The sequence below is a fragment of the Melospiza melodia genome, chromosome 2, assembly GCF_035770615.1.
Source record: "Melospiza melodia melodia isolate bMelMel2 chromosome 2, bMelMel2.pri, whole genome shotgun sequence".
NCBI lineage: Eukaryota > Metazoa > Chordata > Aves > Passeriformes > Passerellidae > Melospiza > Melospiza melodia.
The window spans coordinates 57,958,532-57,979,236 of record NC_086195.1 but is presented as its reverse complement, the minus strand read 5'-3'; the positions used below and the strand labels follow the sequence as shown (position 1 = coordinate 57,979,236).

Here is a 20,705-nt window from a genome sequence, read left to right as displayed (position 1 = left end):
TTCAGGCAGGGAGGGAAAGAGGCAGGAAATGTACTTGGGGGAGGAGAACTGAGAACACTATAAAAATCATTTTGATAGGAAACTATTCCAACAGCACTAATAAATTACAGAGCAATCAACTCTGCGAGGAATGAAATCTTGGAGATGAGAGCTCTTTTTCAGAGTAGTAATTGGTAGTTGATGTTAATGAAGCTGATAAGGTCTTAATTTGAAGCGTTGGTCTGTTGTTAAACATTGAATGTTAAGAGTTCTAGGACTTCCCTTTAGTTGCCGTTGTTAAATGTTACTATTTTACCCTGTATTTGTATCTCTCCTCATCATACTCCGTATTTGTACCCCGTGTTAGTCTGTTGTTAAACCTGAAATGTTAGAATTCTAAGACTTGCCTTTAGTTGCCGCTGTTAGATGTTACTATTTTACCTTGCATTTGTATCTCTCCCCATCATACTCTGTATTTGTACCCCTTTCTGTCTCACCCCGGATTTGTAACCATTCCCGTCGGGAACCACTTCCCCTGTGCCCCTGCTCCCAGGAGGCCTTGCACCTGGACTGAATTCAAGTGAGAGGCTGTGGGAACTATATGAACCCTCTCAAAACAACAAACCAGCACATCAACTTTGACTTTAACCCTCTAGAACCACACTAAGTCACCCACTCCTGACTAGAGCCGGATCCCGTCCTGTCACCACAATTTGATAGTACACAGCTTAGAGGATAGCCCTGGACTACAAGCCACTATTGCCTTGTTCAGGACTGTCTGGGGACGAAAGCTCCAGCTTTGTTGAAAGACAAAGCTGCACTCTTCCTCAGTGTTGTCCAGTGGGAGCAGTGGTGGTGTGCATGACCCCTCGGGTTCCTCACACAGACATGTCTTAAAGGCTTTTTAAAAGGAGCTGGTCTATTTATAACAAACTCCATGGGCCCCCTCCCATAGCAAAATCCAGTAGTAGGGGCTGTGAGCATGGAGCGATCAGGATGGCCGTGGGGCAGGGCAGCAAGGCCCTTCCTTGCCCAGAATGCCAATATCCCAGAATCACAGGATCAGTTGGGTGGGAAAAGATCTCTGAGATCATTGAGTCCAACCTGTGACTGAACACCAGTGTCAGCTACACCCTGGCACTGAGTGCCACGTCTGCTCTTTCCCTAAACACTCCAAGGATGGTGCCTCCATCACCTCCCTGGGCAGTCTGTTCCAATGTCTGATCACCCTTTCTGTGAATAAATTCTTTATAACGTCCAACCTGAACCTTCCCCAGTGCATTTTAAGACTATATCCCGTAGTCTGGATGTGAATTGCTCCTGGTGTGAAGCCGATCACGCAGCGTTTTCAGCACATTGAGGCTTGTCTGTGACATGGGAGGGCACAGCTGCAGGGCTGGGGACTGGGCTCACCCCCAGGACCACGCCTGCACCGCCTCACGGCTGCTGCTGCGCTGGCTCACAACGACCACAGATCCCTAGGCGCACAGTGGACAATTGCGAGGTTTAGAAAGTGTGAGTAACACTCATGATTTATAGTTATTTCCCTTCTCGCTTATAGCATTTGGGAATGCAGCGCACCAGCGCCAGGCCCCGGGCCACGACGCACCCCCGCGGGGTGACTTGGTCCGGCCCGCGACTCTCCCCGCCGGCCCGCCCGGATGGTGCCGCCCACGCCGGGGCTTGCCGCGCGCAGCGGGAAGATGGCGGCGCCCAGGGCGGCGTGGGACGGGCGGGACGAGCCTTGGAACCGGCTGGACGTGCCCTGGCCCGCGAACAGCGCCGCGGTGCCGCTGGCGGCCCAGCATCCCGCAGGTCCCGGCGCGGTGCCGAGGGGTTGGGGGGTGTTCGAAGCCGCTCCCGGGTGTTTGCGGTGGGTGGTCGGTCGGTGGGAGCCGGAGCAGCGGCCGGAGCGGCGGCGGGCGCTGGTGCCGCTGTCCGGCGCTGAGGCGCTGCCCGGGTCTCGCCCGCAGTGGGGTTACTGTCGGCGCTGCGGCGGCGCTGCGACATCGCCGGGAAGCGGCTGTCGGGGCCGGGCCTGGCCGCCGAGGGACGCGTCCTGCGCGCCGTGCTCTACGTGTACCACAGCCGGCTGCTCCGGCACCGGCCCTACCTGGCCCTGCAGCAGGTGAGCACCAACCCCGCCTGGCCGGCAGGGACCCGGCGCTGGGTGCTCCCGGTCCCCGGTCACCACTCCCCGAAAGGCCTTTCGAGTAGCACTTAGCGCCCGGCGCAGCGTGCAAAAAAAGTTTGTGAGCAGGTGCATTTTTGTTTTCTCATGGTTGAGCCCAGTGGGTTTCTTGGCCCTCTGCAGCAATTGCAACTTCAGTTTTCCTGCCCTGGTCTTCGATACTCACGCTGAGACCAGAAATAGGTATTATTCCATACCTTTGCATACATGAATAATACAGGGACGTCATTCTTAAATAATTGCAATGATAGGAGGCAGGAATAAAAATCCTATCCTATTTATTAGATATTTTCTGTTTTAAGATGAAAAGTGAACACCTTGCCAGTTTTCCAGGGAAGTGGTTGTCAGCATTTTCAAATAACTGTTTTGAAATGGACCAGGAATAGCACTTACCTTCTTGAGTTTTTATGTGTTTTTTTTTCTTGATATCTAAGAGTAAAGGCCCTTGTATGTAGCAGGGAAATCATGCAGCACCAATTAAACATGGCCTGCTCCAGTCCTTCACTTAATTCTATATTTAGAATGCAGAGTGATGAAGGGATGTTTTTCATCATTGTGCAAATAAAGAAATGTCCCAGAACATCCCATCACACAGAGCTCCAGTGTGGGCTGTTAAACTGATGATATAATGACACTTTAATATATCTGTTACAGTTCTTAGACCAGTCTCTCAAAAGACCAGTCAAAGGAGTTTTCTTTTCTCCTAGGTAGCGCAATGTTTAAAGCGCCTATGGAAAATGAATCTGGTGGGCTGCCTGGAAACTCTGGTAGGACTGATTCCCAAGTAAGTGGCATGATCCCATATCTTGTACTGTCCATTAAATCTGTCTGCAGAGCTAAAGGAAGAGGATGCTAGATTGTAACCAACTGTTCATCCTTGTATCACCACAGGAAAAACGCATCTAAAGCCCAGGAAGAATGCTCGGTTCCCAGCCAACCTATTCTGGAAACTGTGGCTTTGAAGGTATTGGGAGGCTGCAAGCTCATACTACGTCTACTGGATTGTTGCTGTAAAGCTTTTCTGTATCCTTTTTTACCACAAAAACATTATCTTAGAGTTCACCAGTAGCACCTCAGGAGACCAAAACGAGGTTTTGTGTAGGCCCTGCATTGCTGATGGACTCAACTGTGCAATTCATAGGTGCAACTTGAAATTTCTTTGATAGCCAGAAACCTTCATTTCAAGTTATTATGTGGAAACCTCAGGCTGTCTGGCGAGCAGCTGTTCTGGCCTTGAGCCAGCACAGCATCCAAACAAAGTTTGGATACTCATCTCCCAGATTATTCCCGGATATTGCCTTGTGAATTGCCCCTAGTTGGTGTGTTCAGCAACTCTCATTACATGCTGTTTATTTTTTTAACCTTAACTGCTATAATCTTCAGCTTGTCCGTGAAACACCTCTGCTCGAAGGAATTCATACTCCTGAATACTGTGGCTTCAGGGCTCCTGAGCCGGCTCTGGTTTGTGTGTTCAAAAGTCTGTCTGGTTTGTGTCTGTCTGTTTGATGTGCCTGTCAGGGAGAAGGGCTTGTAATTAGGCCTTGCTGCTAAGGGAGCTTTATTCAGTTGGGAGTAGGAGAAGGGAGGTCCCTCCATGCCTTTGGACTTGATTTTAGAACCTGCAGAGTTGTGCAAGTGGAGACAGACTTCTTACATGCTCTTATGGAAGGCTTTATTCTTCTTTATTCAAACTATATGTACTTCTAATGAAATCACAGTGTTAGTGTCAGTCTGCCACAAACACCTGGTACTCTGGGCACCAAGGAGTAAGTCCTGCCTCATGCTGGAATGGGAAGGCTGGGTTAAACATGTTCTATTATACTACTGAATTTTCTAGGGAAATTGGCTGTTCTGGTTTCTCTCAGTCTCGGAGAATAACTGCTGTCTGTAGCTGAAGGAGTAACAACATTGCTAGAATAACTTTCTGTGACACAAGAAGTCTTCCAGCTCAAGGAAACGTAGAGCAGGCAATTGTATGGCATCAGGCCTGAGCTGGTGCAGGGTGCTTTTGTGGGAAGACCTCATGGCACCTCGGATGTGACCCAACAACCTGATGGGTCCCAAGTGTGGCACTCAGCAAAACTCTATGGAAATAGAGGGGCTCAGGAATTTTCAAGTCACTTTTGCATTCTGATCTGGAATAGTTCCTTAAAGCTCAGACTTAAGGAATGCAGGGTGATGGAGTGTAAAAAGGTAAATTTGTACTGAGGGGAAACAGGAAAGGACCATTGAGCTGAAGGTAGTTGTTCAGTGAGCATTATGTTTTGCTAGAGGAGACTTCATTCCTTTTTGTCCTCTGTCTACAGGGTCCAGTACAGGTGTGTATTGCAGACCCTCATGTCCTTGTACAGTGTCTTGTCAACAATGCTTCAGCTGGTATCTGAAACCCAGAAGACCCCTTATATCAAGGGGTTTACCTTCCCTTCTGATGTTGGTGACTTCCTTGGAGTTAATGTATCTTCTGAAGCAAAGAAGCAAAAGGCTAAAATGCTTACAGCAAAAAAATCTACCAGCTGGATGACAAAGTTCTTCCCAGCAATGCCAGAGGCAGTATCAAAGGTTGGGAAAAAGAGAAAATCTGAGACCTGTACAAGTGCTGTGAAAAACCATAGCATCCTATGCCCCGTGGACATTGGAGAGACAGTTGTGGTGCCCACAGCCAGGAGAGGTAAAGCCTTGTGCCAGTGTAATGGTTTCTGACATCTCAGAGACTGACTGCAACTTCTGTCCCACAGGGCCAAGCACTTCTACTACCTACAGGGTGGTTCTTGTACAAACTCCCTGTCCTTGGAAGAGAATGCTGCATGTGCCCTTGCCTTTATAAAGCTGTGGATAATGTCAGTATCATGATTTTTGGGGGGGTGTTTCTCAAGGCTGTTTCCTGATTAAAAGAGAAGCAGGTAATGAATACAGTATACAGGTCCTGAAAATAGTTATAGCCCATACAAGAGCAGGTAGGTCTGTAGGAAGAGGATGCAAGTATCCTGTGTTTGCTGGTTCTGAACTGTGCCCAAGTCTTCCTCTGCAGTCAGGGCTATGGCCAGTTACTGCAGCCATCCATGTGTTTGTGTGAAGCTTTTATCCATTAAGTTCTCCTTTGTAGCCATCTGTAAATCTCTGCATGCTCTTCATTCCTTGCCAGCTGCAATGCAAAACTAGTGTAGTCCCCTTGTGAGCGTGCTGAGAGTTCTGTGGTGTCTCTGTGCAAAGAAATAAAACTATCTCAGTGTTTTAATGGGAACTCTTTTCTCTCTCTGTAGGGAAGCACCCAGGGTTTGATGTGAAGAGCTTGCTTAGGCCATCCAGACATCCCACACAAGAGGTTTGTATGGCATTGTTTCACATGTTAGGTTGGTGGTTTGGGTTTTTTGTACACAAGTTTTTTTATTTTTGTATTGTAAAGACTCTAACACTTAAAACACGATATCCCTGATTGAAAATGTCCCCTTTTCCTGCCTTATTTTTCCTTGTCTTTCAACTCAGGTTAGTGTGGAAGCTTTGCACAGAAAATCAATCACTACTTATTTCTGCTTGGGAATTTGGGCATTTGTTGGTTTGTCAAGTGAAATGACCAGAGACCAATTCAGCAGTAGACAGAAATACAAATTCTAAATAACTGCCTCTGCTTTTTTGTATTCCACAAAACAAGACTGCTCTTCCCTTTTCTCCTTAGAAAATAAGGAATATTCTCACAACATTCTGTGTTCTGCTCCCTTCCAGCAGAAAGGATCAAACACATCATCTTTTTAAAACACTCTTTCTGTTACTGTTTGTTTCAGGGTCTAAGCATTGCATCAACACCTCTTCAAGCAAAGTCATCGCCACTTTCATCTCAGATAGTAAAATCACAGCACACTGGATCTCTTGTACAGATGGTCCAAACAGCTGCATCATTTGAGGAGCTGTCAGAGGCACTCAGAAAAGCTATTCTGTGGTGCAAAACCAACAAATTCAAATCAGAAGCTTATTTTCTCCGTAACAAGTTGTTGAAAAGCAACCGGCTACACCATGTGGAGGCTCAAGGATGCAGGTAGTTTTGCATGGGTATGGGATTTCTGAGTCTAACATTTGTATTTTAGTATTATGTATTTTGCTATAGTATAGTGAAACACAGTGGCCTAAGCCATTATTTTAAAACTCAGGATCACTAGTTCAGGTTACTGGGTGCTCTGACCATGGGCATTCTGTTTAGTTTCAGTCACTTGTGATTTCAAAAGGCTTTAAAAGGCTATCAAATGTACACTACTTAGGAGGGAGGATGAAAATGCAACTTAAATCATCTGCATGTTTTATGGTAACAAATGTATGAGGCAAGGATTGTGTTTATTCAGACTGCTCTGGCTACTATTGTACAAGGTGTTGTTCTGTTTCCTTGGTATGCTAACGAAAATTATAGATGGGTAATGATGAAATCTCTCCAAACTCCAAATGAAGTAACACTTTAGTAGCTGATAAAGTTCTGTTTTCTAACTTTGCTCCCTTTAAGCTTGAAGAAAAAGCTGCGCTGTGTGAAAACATCTGTCTGTAAACACCTCCTGTACGGGTCCCAACACACGCGCTGGCCGAGGCAGCACCTCCAGGCACGCTGCTGCCGAAGGAGGATCAGGTCGTCGGCGCTCTTGAAGACAGCTCCAAAGACTGGTGGGCAAAAGCCTCCTGAGCTTTTTGGGGTCTGTGAGAACAGTGCATCACTCATCCTCCCAGCTTACCAAGATGGGTCTCCAAGTCAGGAAGAACATTCTAGCATTGATACAGGACGTGTCAGACTAAGCACAACAGGGACCTCTAAGCGGCTGCTGCTGGAAGGAAGCCCTGGCCTTGTGTGGAAAGAACCTGCTGAAAACACAGATATTGATTCTATTTTTGCAGCAATAGGTGTGTGATCCTGGATTTGAAGGAGGAAAGGGTTGAGTCATTCTAGTTTTTTGTTGTTTGGTTTTTTTTGTTTTTATTTTTAAGTAAACCCCTCTGAACCCTTATGGTGTCTCAGTAACTCACATTGTGAATTCTGTTAAGAAAGTAACAACTATTTTATTATGTTTTTGTAAACCAGCTTTTTTTTAATGGCTGATTTTTACATTTTTAAGGGTGTTCCAAATAACTGAATAGTCACGTTCCTTTTACCTACCCTTGTCCAGGAACAGTGACTTTGTTACCCTTACTCAATGTTCCCTCTCTATTGCCTGACCACATGTTAAGTGCTGCTGTCAAATCCACAGTGCAAACAGTTCCCATCCATGGCAGAAAGGCTGCAGCTGATCACTCACTGCCGCTTTGGACAAAAGACTTGCCAAAACTTTTCCAACCCTTACACTCTTCCTTCTGTGCTGCTTGTAGAGGGGACAGCCTTGATGTGCAGTATTATTGCTGTTTCAGCATTTGTTATGCTTGTTCTGAAATGAGGAGTTAACTGAAGTTACCTCCCCATAGCTGTTCCAGAAGTAGGGAAAAGCACAGCTGTGACCTGTATTACCTGCCTTATATGAACTGATCGATGTACATTTAGTTATGAAACGTGGGCACAGACTTATGTTTTATTCAAAATGCATACACAGAGCAAAGAGCACAACTTTGTTAGTAGTTTGGGCTTAAGGTCTTTGTACACATAACCAAGACCCATTTTCAAGGTTTCCTGTCACAGGAATACCCAGTGACAACTGAAACAATTTTAGAGAATCAGGAATCATTAGCCCTTGAGCCAATTGATGCAACACTTGAAACAGATTCCTCCGATTGCAGGAATTTTTAGAGGTCTTTTCCTCATTTCCTCAAATGGTATAAAAATACCTAAGTATACCACATACAATCAGGTAATGTTTCAACTAATATTTCTCAGAAAAGGCTGGGAGTGAGGGCAGACATCCCAGCAGTGACCTCCATCCTAAAAAACCCTTCCAAACAACATGCATGATCTTCCTTCTTAGTGGGCAGCAGGTGGCCAAATAATGCCCCAGCGCAGCTTGTGCACAGATTCAAGACCCATAGTTTGCTTCATCAAAGGCCTTTCTGGCTCGTTTCAGTTCTTCATTCATAGTTAGGAGGTCTTTAACTCTGGCAAACTTCCGGGGGTCCTTGCGTATTAGAAAGACAATGTCCTCCACCTGCACCCGACCCTGCCGCCCAATGGACATGGCCTTGTGTGTCTGTTAGAGGGGAAAAGAAAGTCAGCAGTATTCCTTTGCCATGGTGCTTTCTTAAGGTCTCAATTCCACTTTAGTTCCTGTCATTTTATAATAAAAAAGTAAGCAATTGCAGGTTCTGGGCACCATCATCCTAGTCACAAGAGAACTTCCCAGTAAACCATGGACTTACTCTGCTGTCACTTACACCCTGAACATAACCACTACATATACATCACTTAATGGTATCAAAACGAAGGCCAGATTACACATAGGACACCCAGCCTGCAGAATGGCTGAAGATTAGGCATGATTTGGAAGCAGTGTGAGGTAACTGTATCAGAGGACAGTGTAGGGCATTTTGATAAGCATAGGAAAGACCAGCATTTCAACAGAAAGGGGAATGTTTGGATACTTAGAAATGGTATCCAAGTCTGGAAGAGAAATGGTCTCAGGCCCAAGAATGCATTCCTTTTGTAGGGCAGAGCTAAGTTCCCATCCATGTACAGACACTGGGCAAACACAAAAAGTTGACAGCCTTTCAAATGTGAGCCAAATTTTCTGTCAGCTGCACATACAGTGATGCCACAGTGAACCCCAAAGTCAGGTGGGTATTTCCCCTGCTACAATACTAATCTAAGTGCTACTTAAAGACTTCAGTGTTCTAAATCCACATGGAGTGAGGTGCATAAAATTTTGCTTTAATACTGGGAAAACAAAATCCAAGTTTATGTTTCTCCTACTAATGCCATGAGTTTGGGGCCTGGTATAATGCAGTATTTGAGTCAGAAGCATTAACCTTCAAAAAGCTAAAGTTCTGCTGAGGGTGTTTTGACCATGCCATCTAGAGCTGACTTACCATTTCAGTGATAAACTCTATTACCAGGTCCTCAAGAATGTCCACCGATTCTGTGTAAGGGTTCTGGTCGTCTCCAAATCCATACATCATGCATCTTACTGCACAAAGAAACACTCAGCATGAGGCTTTCATCCATTTAGTGCTGCATGCATCTAGTTAGACCTCACCAGCCTGCACGTCCCTGCACCAGGACGGCCCTCTCATCTGTCAGGCAAGACAAATCTTGAGGAAACATACAGGAAATTACAACAAACAGAAGCCAACAAAAGTCCTCCTGTAGGCACAGGAACTGTGCATACAGAAGAGCATGTCGGAGGACAGGCTCTCTGAATATTCATTAAGGCTGCAAAGCACTGCATAGTGACAGCGCAGCTAACTTTGGGCACAGCTAGGTCCAGAGCATACGCTAGCAGTATTTTTGAGGGGGTCTACATGGCAGATTTCTGCAATTGCAGCCAAGGCACATTATGAAAGCCGCTGTTTTGCTAAGGAGAAGTGAGTTTTGGGACCCCATAGCTGTCAGCTCGGGGTTTCAGCTGGGTACCCGGCCCGACTTACGCTCTTTGGAGAACAGCCGCTTCCTCCTGCCCTGCCCGCCGTCCAGGCCCCCGCCGGCGTCCTCGGCGTCCTCTTCGAACTACACGGGCACAGCGGCGGGGAGGCCGCGGTCAGCGCCCGTCTGGCCCCGGCCCCTTCCCGCCGCTCCCCCGACCGCGGCTGGGCTGCGGATCCCCGGGAAGGGCAGCCCCTCCACCACTCACCGGCACATCCTCCTCCTCATCCGCCATGGCTGCCCCGCGGCCCGGAACAGCTTCGGCGGCCCGGCCCCGCCCCGCGACCGCGCCGAGCCGCGCCGGGCCAGACGGGCGGAGCGGGCGGCGCTGCGGGGCGTGCCTGGGCGGGGGGCAGCGCCGTGCGGCTGCGGCGTAGCTCTGGTAGCCCTCCCCAAACCTGGATATGACATTCATTGTTGGATTGCCGGATCGGCATAGCGTGGTTTGAAAGTGAGCTCGGGAGGTGTCTGTTAACCCCTCTGCTCGAAAGAGGGTCAGCCACGAGGTCAGAAAGGGTGGCTTTTCACAGTCGGTTTGTAAGGTTGGCAGGGGCTTTTCCTTCCCTTCAGCGAGGCACACTTGCCCATGTTCACAAAATCATAGAATGTAAAAGAGTAGGGATAAAGCCTTTAATGACCATCTAATCCCAACCCCCTTGCCGTGGACACGGACACCTCCCATGAGACCAGGTTGCCCAAGGGAAGTCCCCTCTTTCAGTTTGTACCCATTCCCCCTTGTACTAGCACTAGAGTTTCTGATGGGCCCCATCTGGCTTCTCTTTAGGCTCCCTTCACGTACTGGAAGGTTGCTATGAGGTTTCCACCTTCTGGATAGCACCCGACTCTCTCAACTTGTCTTTGTAGGGGAGGTGCTCCAGACCTGTTGTATTTCATAGTTGCTGTCAACCCCTTTGCTCCAGCCCTGCCCTTGTGCAGGTCCACTGTTCCCCCCAGTTTGGTGCCCTAGGCACGTTGATAGCAATGCACTTCTTCCAGATTTCTCATAAAGATGTTAAATTGGACACATTCCAAAATACATTCGGGCTGTGTTCCACTTGTAACTGCCATGCAACAGGTGTGTGACCCATTGGCTTCTATGCTCTGAGCTCAATTATTTACCAGTTTTTACTGAGCTACTAGCGCACCTGTCCAGACTGCAGCGTTCTCATTTTGGACACTTGCAAAAATACTGTCTTTGTAGTGTCAGGGTTGTGACGACACACCAGACCAGACACATGACAGAGTAGAGGAAGAAAATGGAGATTGTACTGCTGAAAGACCAGGAAAGATGCACAAGGTGAAATCCTTTTCCAATGAAGCTAATACGCAACATAATTTCCGTAAACAACAGCTGCAGAATAGGCGTAGCTTTACCACATAATGACAGGAGCCTTAAGTAAAGCTTGCCCACTGCTAACAACTAAAGACATTTGAATTTAAAACTGAAATGAGCTCTACTGTATCTGTATGCTGCCAGGCCACCCCCCCACTCATCATGAGGGGGAAAGAAAGGGAGATCTTTTGTGTCCCTGGCCTGAGAAAGTGCAGCTCCTCACCTTGCAATTCAGCTGGTTCCTTAAGAACCTGGCAAAAAAAAAAGTCCAGTAGTGTGTCAAGACACCAGCTTTCCCAAAGCCCATTTCCATAAAGGCACTTAAATCCAAGTTTTACTCTTTAGGGAGAGGACTTGATTTTATTTACTGTTTTGTCACAGGGGCATTGTCACACTCAAGAATCAAACTGCAGTATTGGCTCCTGCAAATGGCTGACCAAAATGCAGGAGTTATTCCAGTATCTGAAGCACTTCTGAATAAAACCAAGATGTGTCTGGAGGTAAAACTGGTTCTTCTGGAGAAGATGGTACCTAATGTTCCATGCACACACATCCAGTTTGTTTGTACAAATGGATTAACAGGACATATTTAATGTATTTAAGCGATTAGTAAAAGACTTCCTAGCATTGTAAGGGGTTGTAATGAAATTTAAGGGGTTTTGTTCTGAGGAAGGACTTAAACTAGAACTGCACTTTTTTGCAAATTCAGGGTTATTTTCAGAGGCTCTTCAGTCAAGGCTGAGGCCCTGAAAATTACAGCCTTGACAAGATTGATGTTTCTGGAAGATTGTGGTTTAAAGATTCCACAAAAAGGCCCTTCCTGAAGTGTTCACTTTCACCTGTTTCATCTGTATAGCCACTACTCCATTTCTAGGATCATGCATCTCTTGGCTGGTTTGCCCTGCAGCATTTTAGGATTACAGAATTACAAGTTTGATCACTAAGATGCAGAAGCTAGAGAGACACATTTACTGCATTCATCACATGCTCCTGTTCCTACATGTATGCTGAAAACAGATCTTGTCTCGTGTCTAGTGCGTTACAAGAAATTGCACAGTGAAAGAAAGTGGTATTTCTAGTCCTTTTGCACTGTCAGAGTTATTTAGAAAAGCACTTTCCTTTCTTGAGGTTTAAACACTTAATGCAAGTAACTGACAACTGCATAACCAGCCTTGGCCACATTAAGACATAGCAAAGACTGAGTGCCAGGGTTTGACACAGGCACTTCATAGCTTCAGACTCAGTTCTCCTGTATGAGTGCTGCTATTGACGGCTGTCCTTTTGTCCAGTTCTGCCTTGTAACTGGACAGTTTGGAGTGCTCTTAGACAGACACAGCTGCTGTGGGAAGCAGTTCCCCTAAAGTGTACAGGACACATCAGTGTTGTGCTTCAGCTGCCAGGGTAGAGCTGATACAGATCATGGATGATGTGCCTCAGATCTGGCATTTCATCCACGTGGAGCTGCAGAAATTCATGCTGGATCTCAAAACAGAAGGTAGATGCAGCACTGACTCATGACAGTGTGCAGGATAGGGCTCCTCTAGATGTCAGTCTTTTATTCCACTCTGTTTCAAGCCAACACTCCTAGAAAAGCAGATCCCATAAAAGATGTGTTCTTTCCTTCATCCTTGCAGAACAGGGACAACTCAATGTCTGCAAGCAAGGCATGCTATCCTGCTGCACCTACTGAACATAGGACACAGAAGAGTTACAAAAGTAAAATATACAAGACATCAAACACACCTTCACAGAAAACAGGTTGGCTATTTGCACTCTGCATGGCCTTAGAGCAGGTAGGTTGCACAGGAGGTAGTTTGTGGCCCCTGCTATCCTAACCCTAACCCCAGCTGTGAGAAGTAAATCTCTGTGTATCATACAGTTCAACTGAGCAACGCAGTTCGCTTAATGTTAGGGCTGTAGTTTTTCTTTCCTAGATTAAATGCCTCTTTATTAATGATATTACTAGACTGTCTCTAGTACCCTAAATATAGTGGAGGTTAGGCATGGAGTAGCAGATTTTTGAACATTTCAGTGTAGGGAGAGGAAATGCTGTATTAAAACTTCCCTTCTCTATGGAGGTTACCTACTTTTTTTCTCCTTAGCACAATCATGTAGGTTTTATGAAACAGTTTTATAATAACCTGGATTAATTCACATTGCAAACTTCCTGAACTGATGAACCTAATAAAGAAAAAAAAATAGCTTTATAAATACTAATTTATTCAAAAATACCATATAGTAACTTGGGCTATTTGCAACAAAAACCCCAGACCTCTGGTTTTGGTACCTTTTGTTCCTGATGAGCCAAGCAGATCAGCAGGTCTTTTCAGCTGGCCTCTACAGTGGGCAGGTTTCCAGTAACATGGGCTACAAAACACCTGAGCAAGTGAACCCCCGAGAACTCCACAGAACTGTGGAAACAGAGGCATAGATGTTCAGTGCCACATATTGATGTGTCTTGGAGTAATAAAGACAAACAGCCACTGGCTGTGCTCAGTCACACGTCTCAGAGTACACCTTGGGAAAAGCCTGCACTTTGGCTATGTAATCCAACAATTGCAGCTCTTACTGTTACCAGAGCTCCAAATAAAATGGGAAAGCCTGCTACCATGCAGCACAGGAATTGCTGCCCTGCTTTGAGAAAGGCCCAAGGAAGAAGCACCCTTGGAAACAAACCTCACTCACTTGCAGAGAAGGGGGAAAGAAGGGAAAGGACATTTCCCTTCTTTCAGCAGCCCACCCTCTGTCCTTGGGGCACAAAGAGGTGTTGCCTGTAGACCATACAGACTTGTGCTGGTATCTTGCCCTACTGAACTCATCACCAGAAACGCAACAGCAGCAGTGGAGAGGAACTTTACCTGACCAGGAACAGCTGAGGAAAGCATCCCTGTGTGTTCTCCTTTACAAACTCCTGGATCTCCAGTACATTCTTTAACAATAATCCCCTGGATGCTCGGTCAATTTTGGTTAACACCATCTGCATGGATCCAGAAAGGGAGGATTCAGAGAAGAAAGTAAGATTATTTTGCTGCTAAGCTGGAACAACTGTAAGAGTCCTAGATTGTCTTACAAAGCAGTCTGAAAGCCCTGGTCATATCTAGGGGAAAAATAGTCTAACACAGTTCACCAAAACTATGGCTTGCATAAGGAGTGCACCTTTTCAAGCTGCTCAAGCTGAGCACTGAAAAAAAAATCTATTTAATAAACCACATAAAAACCCCTCTTAAATCCCATTTGTCTTCCTCAACACATTATAAACCTATTTTATTAACGATAAAGGGTTACTGCTTAGGTAGGTCAATTTGCATAAGCTCAGGTGGAGAGTACCTTTCTAGATTACCCGTACCTTATAACCAACCCAAGAATGAACCATTACCTACCACATAAGGAATCCCAAACTCCTCCAGCATCTCTACTGCAATATGATCTGTTTTCTGGAGTCCAACTACACCATCAACTAATAGGAAAGTCCTCTTCAAGCTGCCAGAAATACAAGCAACAGTAATTGTCACCATTATTTCATGCCTGCTCTGTTGTTTCCAAATTCATAAGCAAAAACAAGTAACATGGGATCTGGGGATAGGAAGAGCCAAGAAAAGTCATGCATGGAAACTAAGGGTCAGCATGGAGCAGCACCTCAATCTTTCTTGCTCTTTTGACCTATTTGAGCATTAATGAGTGACAAGGCATAAATGATGTCAGAACTAATGGATGGAAGCAGCAACACCTCTGCATTTTCTCCCGTCATTACATGATGCTGTACAGGGGTGTCAGTCTGGCTTTCCCTGTGCTGAGGTACAGGTGGGTCCCTTACTTGTGCCGTTCCTGCAGATAGGCCTCCACCATCTGAACAAAGTCCTGCGGGGCGCGATAGCCATATCCTGGCATATCCACCAGAGTAAAGTACTTCCCTACTTTGAAGAAATTCATCTTCTTGGTGTGGCCCTGAAGAGAGGATTTGAGGCAAGATGAAGCACAGGGGTGGTTTCCAAAAAAGCTGCTTTAAGCAGTGTACTAGGAGGTGCTCTGCAAAATATCTCTATACCAGACTCCTGCCCCCCCCAAATGCTTTAAACTGCCCAGTCTCCTACCCGTGTAGCAATCCTACATGGCTCTAATCATAAAATGGACTAAAAATACCTTAATGGCTCTCTAAGCTTGGTTCTTCTCAAAGGCCTTTACAGCACACCTACTCAGGTAGTGCAGCTCCTTCATCTGCCTGAAGAGCTAGGCTGGGCTCCTTCTGCCTCTTCCTGGGCTAGAGCAAGGCCAGTGCCGGCCATGAGGACAGCTACCAGAGCCGGCACTTTCTGTCATTTCAGGCTACTCAAGAGCTTGTTCCCTCCCACCCTTCTCAGCCCTATCCTCTGGACTGGTACCAGCTTATGATCCAAAGGGAGAGAAGTTAAAAACGTGACTCACCGGAGTTTTTGACACTCTAACTTCCACTTCTGGAGCCAGTGAAAACAAGGCCCGGATTAAAGATGATTTCCCTACATTGCTTCGGCCGATGAAGCACACCTGCCGGGGGAGAGGCAGAGAAGGCACATGTACACCTGCCCACCTCTCGCTGCAGCCAGTCCTGGTCACTTCCCAGCCACGGACATGCCAGGCTGCCGAGATGCACAAGGATAACAACAACAAATAAACGATTTGTTAAAAAGCAGCACTAAGTGCCCCGCACATTGCGCAGCGCTCTGACAGAGCTGCACAACCACCCCACCACCCCTTTACCCCCTCAGCTGAGCCCAGCCTGGGGTGGCCCGGCCGCGGGGGAAGGCGCTGCCCCGGCACGGTCCCGGCCGCGGGGCCGCGCTCGCCTGACCTCGGGCAGGGCCGGCGGTGGGGCATGGTCCATGCGCACGGCGGAGCTCACGTAGTCGATGGGGTGCCCGCGGTCGGACCTGAAGAGCGCCTCGGCGCGCTGCAGGGTGGCCAGCCCGGGCTGGAAGAGGCGGAACGGCGCCGTGTCGGTGCCGGGCGCCAGGTACCGCTCCAGCTTCTGCAGCGGGAACACGATCGCGGTGCGGCGGCTCCGCTCCAGCCGCAGCACCTGGGACAGAGCGGCCAGGGGCGGCGAGACCCGGCCCGCAACACCACCCACCCGGGGCAGCAGCATCGCGGCGGCTGCAGGCGGGACCCGGCCGGCCCCGGAAGGCGGCGGGCGGGACTGCGGGGCGGTGCCGCGGCTGCCCCCAGCGGGCCGGCGGCTGTCGGGGCCTGGTGAGCGCTCGCCGTCCGCACCCGCACCCAAGAGCCGCCGGTGCTGCCCAGGCCGGGCTCTTTGTAAAATCACAGAATATGCTGAGTTGGAAGGGCACACAAGGATCATGAAGTCCAACTCCTGGCCCTGCACAGCACCACCCCCAAATCACACCATGTGCCTGAGAGTGTTGTCCAGACACTTCCTGAACTCTGCCAGGCTTGGTGCTGTGACCACTTCCTTGGGGAGCCTGTTCCAGGGCCCGGCCACCCTCTGGGGGAAGAACCTGTTCCTGATATCCAACCTAAACCTCTCCAGACACAGCTTCAGGCCATCACCTTGGGTCCTGTCACTGTTCAGCACAGAGAAGAGATCAGTGCCTGCCCCTCCTCTCATCCTCACAAGGAAGCTGTAACTGCAGGGAGCTCTGTCCTCAGTCTGCTCTTCTCCAGGCTGAGCAGCCCAAATGACCTCAGCTGCCCCTCATACAGCTTCCCCCTCCTCCATCCTCATTACCCTACTTTGGACACTCTCTAACAGCTTCATACACTCCTTATGTTGTGACCAGAGCTACACCCAATATTCCAGGTGAGGCCGCCCCAGCTCAGAGCAGAGCAGGACAATCCCCTCCCCTGCCTGGCTGTGATGCTGGACCTGATGTCCCCAGGACAGGGCCCTCCTGGCTGCAGGGCACTGCTGGCCCAGGTTTACCTTTCCATCAACCAGGACCCCCGGGTCCCTTTCCATGGTGCTGCTTTCCAACTCATTCCCCGGTCTGTCCATACATTCAGGGCTGCCCCATTCAAGATACACAGTCTGGCACTTTCCCTTGCTGAACTTGATACAGTAGGCGATTGCCCTGTCCTTTAATTTATCGAGGTCTCTCTGCAGGACATCTGCCTTTGAGGGAGTCAAGAGCTCCTCCAAGTTTTGTATCATCTTTTCAGCTCCGTGTCTTCATATGTGTGTTCTCAGGCCAAGCCCAGCCACACTGTCAAGCTGCTGAGGGCTCCATGTGCTGATGCCCTGTTTGGCCAGGGAGTAGGGCAAAGCAGCCCTGTTCTATAGCACTGTCCACCTCCAGGCTGCAGCCCCCAGTTTTCCAAGAGCTCTTCTGATAAGTAAAAAAATTAAGTTTTTTCAGGAAAAAAAAAAAAAAAAAAACAACCAATGAACCAACAAAACATATTTTCAAGGACAACTATGTAGAGGTCAGTTTTATTTTGAATAAGATAAACCCAAAGCAACCATAAAACTGTTGTCACCTGTGTTCACACAGGCACAGTAAGAAGACCCCTGAAGTTTTACTACTTCATTGATATGTATCAGAGTGCTGTTTTCCTATCAAAAAATACACATAAAGCTTTTTACATTGTTCTCCTTCATGACTGCAGTTCATAGGGCTGTAAAACCACAGAAATAAATGTATGTCCATTTCAAAGTACTGTAATTTTAACACTATCAAATGAAAGTAAACTTCATCAGTATATTCATAAAAGTAATAAGTGAAAATATTCTGATGTTCAACCTCACACCCAGGCCAGCCTGGACATCCTGTGGAACACTGCCTTTCCTTTGAGACAGAGACCCCCTGTAAGTCTGGATGGTTCCATTATTACAATGAATAGATTCAAGGCCAGGAAGGACCATTAGAAGATAACAGAGGCTATATCCTACTTTCTTTGTATTGAGTTCTGTTACAAAGCTATAGAGCTCAGTTACAAAGCTATAGGGAGAGAACTTTGATCCCTTAAGAATCCCTTAAGGGCCGCTAACAACATACATGTTTCTCAGAGATAGCTTTGAATAATTCCTAGTAAGACAAACTTCTACTGAAATCCTTAAGCTGCTTCTCAAATTTATGATCAGTGAAAGTGCTTAACAGTGGAAGGTTAATAGGGTAAGCCTAGGGAAAACCCCCTGTATTGTACCTCAGTCCTGTAAATTAAGTCCTCTTAAAACCTGCTTTGTTTTACAGCAAGACAGAACTCAAATGTGCATAGCTCAGGACAGATAGCAATCACTGGCTGTACATGCATGCTTAGAAGAGTGCTCCCAAATAAATCTACAGATGACTTTTATTTATACAGAACAGGCCTCTTTCCTGTCACTGCCTATGGCACAAATAGTTGTAGATGCAGGAAAAAAAGGCTAAACTTTCAAGAATTACTTCAGGAACACTTCTAATCCTTTGGCGGGGGGGGGGGGGGGGTACTAAAGCAGCAATTTAATTGGATTAAAATCTGTGGTGAATCTATTAACAGAAAAATTCGCTGCCCAGAGAATGATGTGTTCATAACCACACCAGCAGGTAGATTTCCACATTTCTGTGCCACATGCCAAATTGTGACACATGAAGCAGAACAAGTGCTTTCAGCTACTTTTGCCTCAAAGTCCCACGCAGCTCACAGCTGTGGGCAGCTTCAAAGCACCTTGCAATAGTTTCCCCTAGCAGGCACATGTTCTGCAGCACAGAGAAACTGCTCAGCCCATTTAACACCACATCTGCAGGTGTGATGGTGAGAACAGAGGTGCTCAGTACACTGGCCAGGGTCCCAGCCACTAATTAAGTCTTTTTTAAATGTGACTATATAGGTAAAAGGAACAAATTAAGGTGGTATAGGACCTTTTGAGTACTTCTAATTTTAGCTGAGAGCATCCACTAAAACCATATCTAAAATCTGTAGACTGAAACTGTACATTTCAGTAGAAGGTGTTGGTTTTTTTCTTGGACCAAACTGCAGTTTAGGTTCTCTGGGGCAGATCGTATGGAGATGGAAGATGGCAGGTTACTATGGACAGAGCTGGTAAATTGCCAACATTTAAGCCTGCTTTGTATCTCCCCTGAAAGACTCTGCTTTTTATTGTGCATGTTACTGCCAAACATCAGGCATTTACACTGACATTGCCTATGGCTCATGTCTGTGGCAGCAGATGTCTCTTTTCAGTTGCTGGTTATGTAGTTCAAGTGTTAGGGAATTGCTACAAAAGTAATTTAGTCCACATTAAAAACTCTGACAATCATTCCTCTGAAGTTTGAAAGAGGGATCTATAATCATTGACACTGACCTAAATCCCAAACAATAGTCAAGAGCATGGAGCTGGAAGGAAGTGGCAACCCCAGTTGTCTTGTCTGGTCTGATCTTGTCTATCCCAGCATTGTCAGACAGATCAAATCATCATTGCTTTCAGATACGTGTCAGAGAAGTGTAGCTGTGAGACCAGCTGGAGATGGAGTTCTGGGAGAGCAGTGAGGTGCATTTGGGACAGTTGGTTTACGTCCTGTGAACCTAAACTAGCCGAGTTCTTGAGTTTCATTTCCCCTTCATTTCCCTTCCCTTCATTTCCCTTTCCTTAAATGTGAATCAAATGTCGTCACCAGGAAGCACGCTGGAAAGGACAGGGCGAACACACCAGCCTGCCTGCTTTCTTTTGTGACGTTAACAGCACTACTGACTGTGTCTGAATCTGTGCCTCCTCTTAACGTACATCTTATCTTTTTTTCACTTGGAAGGTGGTTTAGGAACTAGATCTACTAGGGTGTGGAGTTTTAAAGGCCAAATTATTTGTATAAAATGCTAAGAAGCTCTGCATTTTCCTCTATGCAAACTATGCAATTGGGGGCAGGGTGAAGTGTCTCTAGTCCCAAGAAAGAAATCAAGGCCACAGATGTCTCAAGGGCAGGATATTCTGAGACTTTAACAAAAAATAGTTAAACAATTAAAATGCTCATTATACACATTAGTGGAAAATGCTTTTTTAAAGGTTCTTTAGTAAAGAAATGAAAGAGAGTCATTATTATTCATATGGCAGCTAACACTGCTAGCCACAGCTGAAGAGTCGTTTCCACCAGTTTTACAGAACCGAAATTCTCTTTTCAATATCTGTTAAATTTGTTGGGCTTTTTTTTCCTCCTGGACCCAAACTTATAACATCAGTATTAGAGAAAACCCAATTAACATCTCTGAAAGTGTTGTGGTGCTGTGAGGGTCCCCAGGACGAGGTGAGAGATGAGAATTTGACTCCAAGTTCTCAGAAGGCTGATATATTATATATTATATATTATATTGTATTATATTGTATTATATTGTATTATATTGTATTATATTATATTATATACTAAAACTATACTAAAGAAAGAGAAAGGAGACATCAGAAGGCTAGACAAGAATGATAATAAAAACCTGTAACAGACTCAGGGAGTCTGACACAGCTGGCTGTGATTGGTCATTAAGAAAACACAATTCACATGGAAGCAATGAAAGACTCACCTACCACATTCCAAAGCAGGAAAATACAAGGAGAAGCAATCAGATAACTATTATTTACATTTTTCTCTGAGGCTTCTCAACTTCCCAGGAGAAGAAATCCTGGTAAACAGATTTTTTAGAAAATATCACAGTGACACTGAAAGTTAAATGTTTTGGGGGTTTTGGCTGTTAAGTGAAAAGAAAAAGAACTTTTCAAG

The 20,705-nt window shown here is 46.5% G+C and overlaps 3 protein-coding genes across 6 annotated transcripts; 1 reads left to right on the top strand and 2 right to left on the bottom strand.

The window, feature by feature from the left end:
• Positions 1 to 1,667: 1,667 nt before the first annotated feature.
• Positions 1,668 to 7,149, top strand: NEPRO (nucleolus and neural progenitor protein). Its single transcript, XM_063148308.1, has 9 exons — positions 1,668 to 1,794; positions 1,953 to 2,107; positions 2,878 to 2,954; positions 3,062 to 3,193; positions 3,554 to 3,631; positions 4,477 to 4,838; positions 5,431 to 5,492; positions 5,950 to 6,200; positions 6,657 to 7,149. The coding sequence occupies exons 1-9, from the start codon at positions 1,683 to 1,685 to the stop codon at positions 7,051 to 7,053; spliced, it is 1,626 nt and encodes a 541-aa protein (XP_063004378.1). The 5' UTR covers positions 1,668 to 1,682; the 3' UTR covers positions 7,054 to 7,149.
• Positions 7,150 to 7,690: 541 nt separating this feature from the next.
• On the bottom strand, positions 7,691 to 9,995 carry TAF13 (TATA-box binding protein associated factor 13). The gene is made up of 4 exons (XM_063148309.1): positions 9,910 to 9,995; positions 9,707 to 9,785; positions 9,149 to 9,246; positions 7,691 to 8,313 (listed from the first exon to the last, which is right to left on the bottom strand). Exons 1-4 carry the CDS (start codon positions 9,934 to 9,936, stop codon positions 8,143 to 8,145), a joined length of 375 nt encoding a protein of 124 aa, XP_063004379.1. The 5' UTR covers positions 9,937 to 9,995; the 3' UTR covers positions 7,691 to 8,142.
• Positions 9,996 to 11,366: 1,371 nt separating this feature from the next.
• GTPBP8 (GTP binding protein 8 (putative)) lies at positions 11,367 to 16,173 on the bottom strand. 4 transcript variants are annotated; one of them, XM_063148304.1, is made up of 7 exons: positions 15,860 to 16,173; positions 15,457 to 15,555; positions 14,849 to 14,979; positions 14,415 to 14,514; positions 13,893 to 14,011; positions 13,322 to 13,445; positions 11,367 to 12,720 (listed from the first exon to the last, which is right to left on the bottom strand). In XM_063148304.1, the coding sequence occupies exons 1-6, from the start codon at positions 16,151 to 16,153 to the stop codon at positions 13,361 to 13,363; spliced, it is 828 nt and encodes a 275-aa protein (XP_063004374.1). In that variant the 5' UTR covers positions 16,154 to 16,173; the 3' UTR covers positions 11,367 to 12,720; positions 13,322 to 13,360. The 4 variants fall into 4 exon arrangements, with proteins under 4 accessions (XP_063004374.1, XP_063004375.1, XP_063004376.1 ...); XM_063148305.1 differs by having other exon boundaries at positions 11,367 to 12,717; XM_063148306.1 differs by having other exon boundaries at positions 11,367 to 12,618.
• Between the last annotated feature and the right edge of the window lie 4,532 nt (positions 16,174 to 20,705).

Bases quoted from the DNA above. Each gene is read 5' to 3' on its own strand.
- TAF13 (XM_063148309.1), bottom strand. From the start codon at position 9,936: ATGGCGGATGAGGAGGAGGATGTGCCG. The intron at 9,247-9,706 runs GTAAGTCGGGCC...TTCTTTGTGCAG, and splicing joins GCGGCTGTTCTCCAAAGAGC to TAAGATGCATGATGTATGGA. The intron at 8,314-9,148 runs GTAAGTCAGCTC...CCCCTCTAACAG, and splicing joins TAGAGTTTATCACTGAAATG to ACACACAAGGCCATGTCCAT.
- NEPRO (XM_063148308.1), top strand. From the start codon at position 1,683: ATGGCGGCGCCCAGGGCGGCGTGGGACGGGCGGGACGAGCCTTGGAAC. The intron at 2,955-3,061 runs GTAAGTGGCATG...GTATCACCACAG, and splicing joins CTGGTAGGACTGATTCCCAA to GAAAAACGCATCTAAAGCCC. The intron at 3,194-3,553 runs GTATCCTTTTTT...TATAATCTTCAG, and splicing joins TGTTGCTGTAAAGCTTTTCT to CTTGTCCGTGAAACACCTCT.
- GTPBP8 (XM_063148304.1), bottom strand. From the start codon at position 16,153: ATGCTGCTGCCCCGGGTGGGTGGTGTTGCGGGCCGGGTCTCGCCGCCC. The intron at 15,556-15,859 runs GTCAGGCGAGCG...CTCCCCCGGCAG, and splicing joins CACCGCCGGCCCTGCCCGAG to GTGTGCTTCATCGGCCGAAG. The intron at 14,515-14,848 runs GTAAGGGACCCA...TATTTCTGGCAG, and splicing joins TATCTGCAGGAACGGCACAA to CTTGAAGAGGACTTTCCTAT.